Source organism: Zalophus californianus, chromosome 2, assembly GCF_009762305.2.
Source record: "Zalophus californianus isolate mZalCal1 chromosome 2, mZalCal1.pri.v2, whole genome shotgun sequence".
NCBI lineage: Eukaryota > Metazoa > Chordata > Mammalia > Carnivora > Otariidae > Zalophus > Zalophus californianus.
In genome coordinates, this window is record NC_045596.1 from 49,427,589 (window position 1) to 49,439,628 (window position 12,040).

Sequence of the window (12,040 nt, forward strand, 5' to 3'; positions counted from 1 at the left end):
CGGCATATTCCCATTGTAGAAAGAAATTGGTGGGTCCTCTGCTTCTACCCAAACCTTTTTTTTTAGAAATAGTTTGAAAAAGTAGCTTTAGAAATTGAACTGACTCTGTGATTATGCCTTCTTGCCTTGAAATTCTAATTGCTTACTGAATTATCAGTATACAAACTATAGCTACTTTGAACATTAGAATTTTGTTTGTTTGTAAGCTAGCAATTTTTCCAATCAGCACCTTGGCCTTCACATCAGCACCTTAACTCATAAAACAGAAAGTATGTTACAAACTATGTGAGAACCAAAGAATGGTTTGCAAGGAATAGAAAATGAATTCATCTACCTACTTTCTATATCGTGGCTAGTTATTGTTTTTCCATAAAATACACTGAGCAGGAAGGAGTAGTTTTCTATTCAAATAATAGAAATAAATTATAAAAAGTAAAAAAAAAAATAACCAAAGTTATAAAGTTATTTAAATAAGTGCTACCCGAGTTTATTTAACATTGATGCCAGTCTGCAGACTGCATATTACTGGTCTGGGACAATGAAATAAGTGCATAAATTGAGAATAAGTGTTTAGAAACACTTTAGCAAATTGATAGAGTGCTTGTTGGTTTAATCTAACAGTAAAAAATGTGGACTTACATTGTTTATGTCTTTTTTTCTTCCATTTTATTTTTCTTGTAAGTCATTTTCATTGTATTTTTAAAAGTGTCATTCTACAATAAATGTATAATTTAATGAAAAAAAATAGGCAGTTTTAAGAAGGACTGATTTAATTGTTTGATGTTTGGATGATGCATAATGCTCCTGTGTTTGAATAGCTCTGTCTACGTGATATGATGACAGTTAATTCAGTGTGAAGAAAGATAATATGACATCATAAAAACAAACAAAAAGGTATAAAAAGACAAAACTGCAATGTCTGCTTAACATTTACTTTTGGGTCCACAGGGCAGGCACATCATGGACAGGTGTCCTACATCTCTCCACCTATTCACCTTGACTCTGAGCTAGAGAGACCCCCTGTTAGAGGTGAGTTTATTATTATTATTATTATCATTACTACTACTATTTAAAGAAAAAGAAAGTGTATTCATTATTTTTGATGAAGGACAATTAAAATGCAGATAGTTGTAAATATGTATTTTACAATGCAGTGCCTGTTTAAAAAGTGGGGAGGGGGTTATAAGTGTACAAGGAATCTGATAACAGAAAGAAGAAATTTTATTTATAAACTAAAATATGAAATACTGTTCTGAGAAATATTTGTAAAACAAAATAAGAAATAGGGATACATAGTAATTCAACTACTGGAGGACTATTTGAAAACCAACTTAGATTCAGAAGATTACCAGATAACCATTACATTTTATTAGAATTTTCTTCTTCTACTATCCTTTTTTAAAATAAATTAATATAATTTAAACGAAGTCATATTGACAGACTTATTTCATTTCAAAGTGATATTTTATATTTTCTTTTTAAAGTCGTTTTAGTGTTAATATGATTAGTTTTAAAAATATATAAATTAAAATTATGACTTAAATTGATGCCATCTGTTTAAGTTAAAGATTTTTTAAAATAGTCATACAAAATAAAAATTAAAAGTAACATTTATTTTTCTGTAATTGACAGAATTTGTCTTTCCGCTTTTAAAGAGATACTTATTATTTTCAAAATGTATTATAATGTTTAAAGCTGACTTGGCTGAAGTTAAATGTTTAGTAGGTAGTAAGCTGGTTGGTTTTGCATGGGAGGAAACTCAGTCAGTTCTTGGTAGTCACCTTAATGTTGTCTGGGATGATGGTCACATGGTTCTCATCATCCAGCAGTCTCGCACAGGCTCATTCCTATTGTGACAGGATTCCCAACAATAGGTAGACAAGTCCTAAAGCTCAAATATTTTTCAATACTCTGCTTGTGTCCTGTTTGCTGTGTCTCATTGGTCAAAGCAAGTCACATAGCCAATCCCAGACTTAAAAAGGGAGAAAATGACTCTTATTGCTTGATTGAGGAACCAAAATCCAAAAGACCATGGATACAGATAAGAGGGGAATTGGGTCATTTCAAACTACCACAGCAAGGCAGAAAAGGGTAAAATGAAGTGAGCCAAAAATTGACTGATAAAATAAAGGAATTTAAAGCCAATTAAACTTGGGAGTTCCAGACCTATTTTATCATTGGTTTCCTCAACTAGTACACAGAAGATCAGATATAGGAACTTCATAGCGTCTTTGTGAGGTTTAGGGATAATACAGAATAGAATCTGGCATCTGGTAGGCCCTAGATATAATGTGGCTATCCCTATGTACTTTTGGGCTCACTGCTGTGGCATAGGGAAGAAAATTGGACTTTGAAGCCAGGCAGACCTGAATGACCTTAGGCAGCTTCTTTCTGCCATCTGTAAATCAAGGATAATAACATCACCCCAGCAAGTGTATTAGGATAATTATGTAAAATAATAAGTGCCAAGTTCCTGGCAAATACGTGACATGAACTAGACCCTAAAGAGTTAGAAGGTAGGTAGGCATTATTAAAAGCTCCACTTTAAAATGGCACCATCCTGGTCAGAATAGTGATGGTATTGACCTGGTAAAGAATGAATTACTAGAATCCAGCAGTCATCTCTGTTTGATATTGGCCTCAAATGGTCCTCTCTACCTTAGAATGATTGTCTTGATAACTTCTAGTTTTCATAGCATTCCTCTGTATACATTGACCCAGAGCTCTTCCTAAACTGCTCCGTGATTAACACAATTGCAGTTAGAGTTACTGGCTCATGTGCCACAATTCTGCAACATTCAGAGAACAGTTAAAAAGGTAAAAAAAGAGGTCTGTATAAATTATCATTACATTGAAAAAAATCTTTTGCTTTTTTTATTAAAATTATCTAAAATTCATTCAAAAATAAATATTGGAAATGGGATAGAGTTGGCATAATAATAGCATTACTCTGGAACCACAGAGTATTTCCTTTCAACTTTCAGCTGTCACCTCTCATCTTCATTTGCTATTTTTAATTATACAGAATACGGCTGTTGATACTTATATGCAGATGAACTCTACATATGTCTAATCTATATCTATAAACAGAATTTCTTATGTATGTTATAGGTTTTTATATGAATTATAAAATAATACATCAGGTTCTTTAAATAAAATGGAATTCTAGCTCCAATAATTGCGATTTTTTTTGTGAGATATAGAACAATATCCTTTGAACTCCCTAAAAATTAACATTAGCTAACCAATTTAGCTTTCCTTTTTCTATTTTTCTACTATAATTATATACATATTGAGAATATGAAACATTTATCAAGATATTACTGTCTCTCTATATTCTCTCTCTGCATATATTCTCTTACTTTCCCTTTCTATACCAATTTCTACTAGTCTACATGCATGTTAATGTTTTAGGAATTATTGCTTCACATATTAATTCCTTATGTATTTTATAGACCTGTATTTTTATAGGAATATCATATTTAATTTTCTGACATTCATCAAGGTAACAATACAAAATGACAATGTTTAAAATGTATCAATATAGTTATCAATATTAGCACAGGGAACTTATTGATAGAAATATTAACTGTTTAACATACAGTAACATATCAGATTGCTTCAGATATTTTGCCATTTTATTCTGTTCTCATCTGAAATATTTTGGATTAGTTGGTACTTTTATACACACCTATATATATATGTATGTATATATATATATATATAGTGATTGTGCTTTGCATATTTGAGATAGTGAACTAATTATTGGTAACTTTGGAATTGTGTTGTAAAACTCTATTCTGAAAAATAATTAAGTAAGCATATCTCAAAAAATTACATTATTTATCACATTTTCTTTTTTTCCCCCTCAAGTTCTATATCACCTATGAATCATGATTTTAATCCACATGCCACTATTCTCCCTCCTTTCAATTGTCTTGATTTCTTTCACTTCTCTTTCATTTTTTTAAGGAAAAAATATGACATTGATGCATTTGTTTGTCATAATGTTTCTTATTTAGTATTGTGCATTTTAATTCTGACCAACATGATCTTAGTAACCATATGGAAAATGTAGTAGCAGGTTACCAAATAGCCTTGAATAAAATATTGTGATCTGCATTTCAAAGTAGCAGCAGTTTATAAATTCTGTAGAGGGGCGCCTGAGTGGCTGAGTCGTTAAGTGTCTGCCTTCGGCTCAGGTCATGATCCCAGGGTCCTGGGATCCAGCCCCGCGTCGGGCTCCCTGCTCAGCAGGAAGCCTGCTTCTGCCTCTCCCACTCCCCCTGCTTGTGTTCCCTCTCTTGCTTGCTGTCTCTCTCTCTGTGTCAAAATAAATAAATAAAATCTTAAAAAAAATAAAAAAATAAAAATATAAATTCTGTAGAGCTTAGCCACTGATGAGCAAATTTGAGAGATTCTATTCTTTAAATCTAATGTGATCATACATAGCATTTGGTTACAGAATTTATGCCTGTGATAGCTTTATATGCATTCTTCAATTTACAGATTTTATTACTGAATAGGGGTGTAAATTCCAATAGTTTAGTAGTGCATTAATGTCACAATACATTACAAGGTAATTAACCAGAGCTGCCACTATAAATAGAAAAATAGCCACAGCCCTCACTATAAACTACTCAATAAAAATAAGATCCTGAATCAGCATTTGCCATTATAGTAATTTTTCTTGTCATATGCCTCATTAATCAGGACTTAAAAAAATAGCTTCATCTAGAAACAATATTATTTTTAAACCTTTCATTATTAAAACAAGTTTGTTATAATTTTCTAGTTAATTTAATGGGATTGATTATATATTTTTATGCAAATATGCTCTACATGCTTTTGAGACATATTTCCCCATTTTTTTATATTATAATTGGAAATGAAAAACTACTTTGGTAGTTTTGTAGCAGATTTGTAAATAAGCACATTGGAGTTCTTAGCAGAACTCATTAAGAGTTGTAGTTCTGAAGGTCATGTGTTCTCACCAACTATTCTTTCTTCCTGACCTTTATTTTCCTCCTAACTACTCAAACGCAAAACCCCTTACCCCCAGAGTTATGTCTACATTACAAGCAGACTGACTCAAAGAAGGTGGTTGGGTGGGAGTTTGTGTTGGAAGCTGAATCAGAATCCTAAGCAGAAGTATATATTATTTGAGACTCAAATACATCAACTGAGGCATGCCCTTGAGTTGAGACTGTATTGTTTTGTTATTGGTGTTGTTTTGCTTCATTGTTTTCCTGCACAATTTTGTGACGGCCTTAGCAATTATAGAACCCAACCTAGGAATCCTTTATAACATCACTGGCAATTCAAGTTAGATAAATTCCTGTCAATAACCCAGAAAAAAAAAAGTTCTCTTCTGAAGAATGTCCTCCATTTATATTACTAAAAATGGTATTTATAATGTTCTGTATAAACAGTTGGACAGTTACCAATACTCTCCACCTCCCAATGTAGTAAACCACTAGTAGTAATGCTGGGGAAAACAGTTTGTATTTATTTTGTATAATTTTTCTTTAGGTAAGATCTTATATTTAATTAGAAGTCTAATGCTAAATACTAATTTATGCATTTGCTAATTTGTTGACAGTTACAAATACTCTGAAAAAAAAGCTAAAATATTTGGGCACACTTGAAAAATTACATTTATTTTTTAGGTCTTTTTTTATTTGCTATAATAAACTGAGTAATATAAATATGGTTCAATTGGCACATAATCAATGAAGTAGAATAATGCCAAGCATTAAGTTTTATGTGCAAATTGAGTTACATTCAGCAAATCCACATTGAAAATATTTTTTAAAGTTCAAAATAAACAGATGGTCCTGCCTGGTGCATCTATATTAAAAATAGGCTATAGCCAAAGATTTAGCATCACAAATTAGAGACACTAGCACATCATACTATCTAGTGGAATGTAAAAACATTTGAAATTGATGAAAATAAAATAAGAACAAGACATCTGGCATTCTTATTGAGGAGTCTCCAGGCCTGTTTTTTAGTATTCTATGGTGTTATTTTTCTAACTTATCTTGAGTGCAGACATTATATGGTAGAACATAATTTCCTAGTTTTATCCACCCTTAACTCAAGGGAATAAAAATGAAACTTGCATATAACAGATTACTTTGGTACATGTTAAATAAACACACTTTTTCTACACTTATAAATGCCAAACATTTTTTTTACTGTGTTTAAAGTACACTGTGAACACCTACAAGATAGAGCTTGTTCATATTAATGGTAAATATCATTCCCATTTATTAAGTATGTATCTTGTGTCAGACACAGGAAAAAGTATTTTATATGCATTGTCTCATTTCATTTTACAAGGATCCTATCACTTTTTCATTCAGACTTACTGGTCATCATCATTGTATTTCTAGCGTTAGGCATACTACTATATAGTAATACTTGAAATTAGGTTGGATTTAATTGGAGTTAAATCCTAAACTTAATGGTAAAATATACTTTTTATTCAATATTATTAAGAATAAGTATGAAGGCTTTGTAAATTATAACATACTTTACAAATATAAGTCATTGTTTAAAAGCCAACATTTATCATTTGAAATAATTTAGCACAATCCTACAGGCCCCTTGTGGTATATAATTCATATGTTGAGAATAATTTTTCCAGAAAGTAGCGTGATCTGGTAGTTTTTTACAATAGGTTCTTGGTCATCTAGTCCTGATAGTCTCTCAGTCAGCCTGAAAGAAAAGGGAGACAGAGTTTGTTTGAATTCTACTTCTACATTGGCTCATAGAATGATATTCTTAGTACTTAGAGGACATTAAATAGAGACTTGATACTGTTGTGATCTGAACAACCTCTTTCAGGTTCAGTGTAGCTGATGGTAGGTCCAGTGATAATGATCCTTGACTTGAATGACGTTTCCTCCATGGAGCCTGTTGCTCAAGGCAAGGGAAAGTCTCTGGAACTAGGATGGGTCTAAGCAGCTATGACCAGGGTTCAGTTCTTTAAACTTCATACCTCCCCACCCAACCCCCATTCCTAGCACCCTCTGCCCTCCAAAGATTGCTCACTGGCCCAGCTCTCCTAAGATTGCTCCTTTAAGTTCTAGGACTGACTGCTCTTTGTTTTTCTTGGCTTTTATTCTCATTTGGAAAGATGGGAGTGTAGCTGCTTTATCTTGTTCAGAGAGAAAACATTTAGCATTTTTTGAATGTCACAAGTTTTTATAGCAAGCTATTGCTAGTTAGTAATAATAATGATAGTAATAATAATATAATAGTTAACATTTATCTTTAAATCATACATTCAAACTGAAAATTACCCACATGACCCCCTCTCTCCCAATTACCATGGAAAATCAATCATAATATTCTTCTGAATATTCTAATAGATACATACTTTTTGAGTGGACATGGTATGAACATTTAATATTTACAATTAACATTTGTTCCTGGCTCTATTCAAAGCACATGATATGGATTACTAATTTCATTAATTTCCTGAATCCCATGAAGCAGGTAGTATTATTATTGTAATTTTGTGAATAAAAAATTTGAGCCATTGAGAGATTCTTTAACTTCATAAAGGTCAGATTAAGTATTACACATTGAACCCAGGAGTCAAACCCAGGCATCTATAAAAATTCTACTCTGTCAGTTTTATATTTATACAGTAGGAATCATGATTTAATTTCTAAAACAACATACTATATATAGCAAGTAATTAGTAATGAAACATATTATGAACAAGGGATTGGAAGATCTAACTATCCATAGTACAGTATTTTAAAGAAAATTCCTCACCATCTCTATTAGTCATCTTAAGAAAACAATAGGGCACAAGTAGTGTGAACACTTTACTATTTAGTACCCAGTGACCAATAAGTTTTTTGTGTATCCATGTGACATCCATCCATGTGTCTTCTTCCATAAAATAGAATATCTTTGTTGTATTGTTAACACTGTTACTTTTTACTCTTTTCATAAAATAGCTTACTGTTTCTCTCAAAAGAAGCATCCATAAAAAAAGAAATCAGGCATTATGATAAAATACCCTATTTTTGTAGTTTTCAATATCCTCTCCCACAAATGGTTATTATTTGTGTAATCACCAGAAAATAATTTTATACCAGTATACTAAAAATTAATTATCTTATTGCCTGGAAGAGACAGCTAGCTGATAGTTGTGTTGACTGCTACTACCAAAGCCTGGGGTGGAGGAGGTTTTGACTTCCAAATGGAATAATCACCTTTGTCCCCGCCTACTGAATACTCACAGCTGCGAAGTTCCGATTCTTTGGTGTAGTCACACACATATGCACTCATGCACACTCATGCCCTCAGGAGTATCTTCTTTAATTATTCTTACTTGGCAATAGATTTAAAAGACAGCAGGGTAAAATTCATATATGTTAAATCCTTAAATTTTAAAATATCTTTTGCTCTTAGAGTCAATTGCCTAAGATTAGATAAAGATCTCTTTTCTCCAAAAATACATTTATATACCTTGACAGGAAGGACAGGAAGTGTTGGGACTGTTACAGACATAACATTCACTTACATATCACTACTTGGTGAATGAGGATTTTGTTCCCCCAGCTGCTAAAAAGCATATTCTTCTCTATGGGAAGTGTTGACTTTGGCAATTATTCATCCTATAACACCCCAAACAGTATTACCTTCACACTAAGAGGCACTTAACTCCTTCAATGTGTACTAAGAAGCAATTTTTTCTTTGTTCGTGTATCTCTGGATCTAGCAATTACTACCAGTACTTAAGAGTCCAGCAAAACAAAACAAAACAAAACAAAACAAAACAAAACAAAACAAAACCCAAAAAACAAAAAAAAACCAGTTTCCTTCACTGGAGCAGGTGCTCCTGTTTTTTGGCATCACATTCTCCTAGATGGAGTCACATGGAAGTATGCAGCTTAAATGCTAATACTGGCATTTAATCTGCTAACCCCACCCCAGGTGGCTAACTATATGATCATGGAAAAATCTCATCGCCACAACAACAACCTGTTTCCCAAATTTGTTTAAGGATCAAATACCAAATATAATATACATGAAAGTGCTTTATACCTTATAAAATGCTGTGTAAATATTGCTTAGTATAATTTAGCAGCAGTCTTTATTGTTCTAGTTTAAGACTCAGTGTAGCTCATACATGGTAAGATCAAGAAGGTAAGTCCTTAAGAGAGTTTACAATGTTCTTATACTCCTAAAATCATACCGACTTAATTATAATACAGTTTTATATTAAAAATAACCAATTTTTTTTTCTGTGAATGCCTATGCATTTAATTTCAAACATGTATCAAACAATAAAACTATAGATCAGCTCTTTTTTCTGTGGTCTTTTGAAAGACTAACTTTCAGTCAGTGTTGAACAAGTATTTCCTATGTGATTGCATCTTACACATGAGTCAGATTCTAAAGTTAGCGAGCGAGGTCAAAAAACAAAAACAAAAACAAAGCCCACCTTCAGAAATCCTCTAAATTATCCTCAAAATACAATATATCCAACAGTGAGTTATTCCTCAATATCAGAAAATGTGAATATAGAAATACCTAAAACCTCTTTTGGCTGTGGTGATACCTGTTTGATGAACAGTGTGGGGAAACATAGAACTGAAGAAACACTGCCCCTGTCATCCTTTCTCTCTGGGCCATGTGCTCATTGATTAAAATGCCAAGTGAAATTGTTCCCTAAATGCTTTATGAATGTATGTAGTTGAATTTAAGTCAAGTCAGTTTTGCTGTGACAGTACTATACTGAATGCCAACTATTTGCCATGCACTTTACAGGGTACTGGCCATGCAGTGATGCACAGGAGAGGAAAGATGTTTGTCCTCAGGGGCTTTACCTTGTATTGGAGGAAGTCAGCAACAGATCAATTATATATTACATAAACAAGATTATGAATTGGGTTATGGTTAGAGGTATAAAGAAGATATGTAAGGTGGATGGTCAAGAAAAACCACTCTAGGGGAGCCTGGGTGTCTCAGTTGGTTAAACATCTGCCTTTGGCTCAGTAAATGGTCACAGGGTCCTGGGATAGAGCCCCATGGTGGGCTTCCTGCTTGCAGGGAACCTGTTCTCCCTTTCTTCCCTGCTCATGCTCTCTCTCGCTATCTCTCTCTCCCCCCCTCTCAAATAAATAAATAAAAAAACAAAAAACAAAAAAAACTCTAGGGAGGTGACTCTTGAGCTGCACTGTGAAGAATGAAGGTGAGTTGTGTATTGAGTTGTATCTGTTCTTTATATATTTTGGATACTAACCCTTTATGAGATATGATATTTGAAAATATCTTCTCCCATTCAGCAGGTTGCCTTTTAGTTTTGTTGATTGTTTCTTTCACTGTGCAGAAACTTTTTATTTTGATGTAGTTCCAATAATTTATTTTTGTTTTTATTTCCTTTGCCTCAGGAGACCTAGCTAGAAAAATGTTGCTACAGGCTATGTCAAAAAGATTACTGTCTGTGCTCTCTTTAAGGATTTTTAAGGTATCAGGTCTCACATTTAGGACTTTAATCCATTTTGAGTTTATTTTTCGGTATGGTGAAAGAAAGTTTTCCAGTTTCATTGTTTTACATGTGACTGTCCAGTTTTCCCAACATCATTTGTTGAAGAGACTACCTTTTTCTCATTGTACATTCATTCCTCCTTTGTCAAAGATTAATTGACCGTATAATTGTAGGTTTATTTCTGAGTTTTCTGTTCTACTTCATTGATCTATGTATCTGTTTTTATGTCAGTACCATGTTGTTTTAATTAACTGCCACCTTGTAATATAACAATATCTGGAATTGTGATACCTCCAGTTTTATTTTTCTTTTTCAAGATTGCTTTGGTTATTCACGGTTTTCTGTGGTTCCATACAAATTTTAGGATTATTTGTTCTAGTTTTGTGAAAAATGCTTTTGGTATTGTGATAAGGTTAGCAATAAATCTGTAGATTGCTTTGGGTAGTATATACATTTTAACAATATTCATTCTTCTATCCCATGAGCATGGAATGTCTTTCCATTTCTTTGCATTGCCTTGAAATTTTTTCATCAGTGTTTTATAGTTTTCAGAATACAGGTCCCTTACATCTTTGGTTAAGTTCATTCCTAGATATTTTATTGATTTGGTACAATTATAAATGAGATTGTTTTCTTTTCTTAAGATGTATTTATTTATTTTGAGGTGGGGGAGGGGCAGAGGGAGAGGGAGAGAGAATCCCAAGCAGACACCGTGCAGATCATGGAGCCTGATGTAGGGCTAAATCTCACAACCCTGAGATCACGAGCTGAGCTGAAAGCAAGAGTTGGATGCTTAACCCACTGAGCCACCCAGACACCAGATTGTTTTCTTAATTTCAATTTCTGCTGCTTCATTGTTAGTGTATAGGAGTGCAACAGATTTCTGTGCATAGGTTTTATACCCCATGACTTTAACTGAATTCATTTATCAGTTCTAGTGTTTTTTGGTGGAGTCTCAGGATTTTCTATGTATAGTATTATGTCATCTGCAAATAGAGTTTTACTTCTTCCTTATTAATTTGGATGCTTTTTATTTATGTTATCTAATTGCTGTGGCTAGGCCTTTTGGTACTATGTTGAATAAACATGGTGAGAGTAGACATCCTTGTTTTGTTCCTGATATTAGGCAAAAAGCTCTCAGTTTTTTTTACTGTTGACTATGATGTTGGCTGTGGGTTTTTCATATAAGGCTATTATTATGTTGGGGTATGTTCCCTCTAGACCTACTTTGCAAAGGGTTTTTATCATGAATGGATGTTGTGCTTTGTCAAATGTTTTTTCTACATCTATTGGAATGATCATATGGTTTTTGCCCTTTTTCTTACTGATGTGACATAATCATGTTGATTGTTTTGTGAATATTAAACCACCTGTGCATCCTGGGAATTAATTCCACTTGATCATGGTGTACAATTTTTTTGTGTGTATTGTTGGATTTGGTTTGCTAATATATTGTTGAGGACTTTTGTATCTATGTTCATGAGAAATATTGGCCTCTAGTTCTCTTTTTGTAGTGTCTTT

The 12,040-nt window shown here is 33.0% G+C and overlaps 1 protein-coding gene across 10 annotated transcripts in view; it reads left to right on the forward strand.

Annotated features, from left to right (window-relative positions):
• Positions 1 to 12,040, forward strand: part of ADGRL3 (adhesion G protein-coupled receptor L3) — a 1,229,798-nt gene that overhangs the window by 569,899 nt on the left and 647,859 nt on the right. For all 10 annotated transcript variants that reach the window (XM_035726124.1, XM_035726125.1, XM_035726123.1 and 7 more), the window contains one exon: positions 949 to 1,029. In XM_035726124.1, coding sequence (XP_035582017.1) covers positions 949 to 1,029 — 81 coding nt within the window. The remainder of the gene's footprint in view (positions 1 to 948; positions 1,030 to 12,040) is intronic.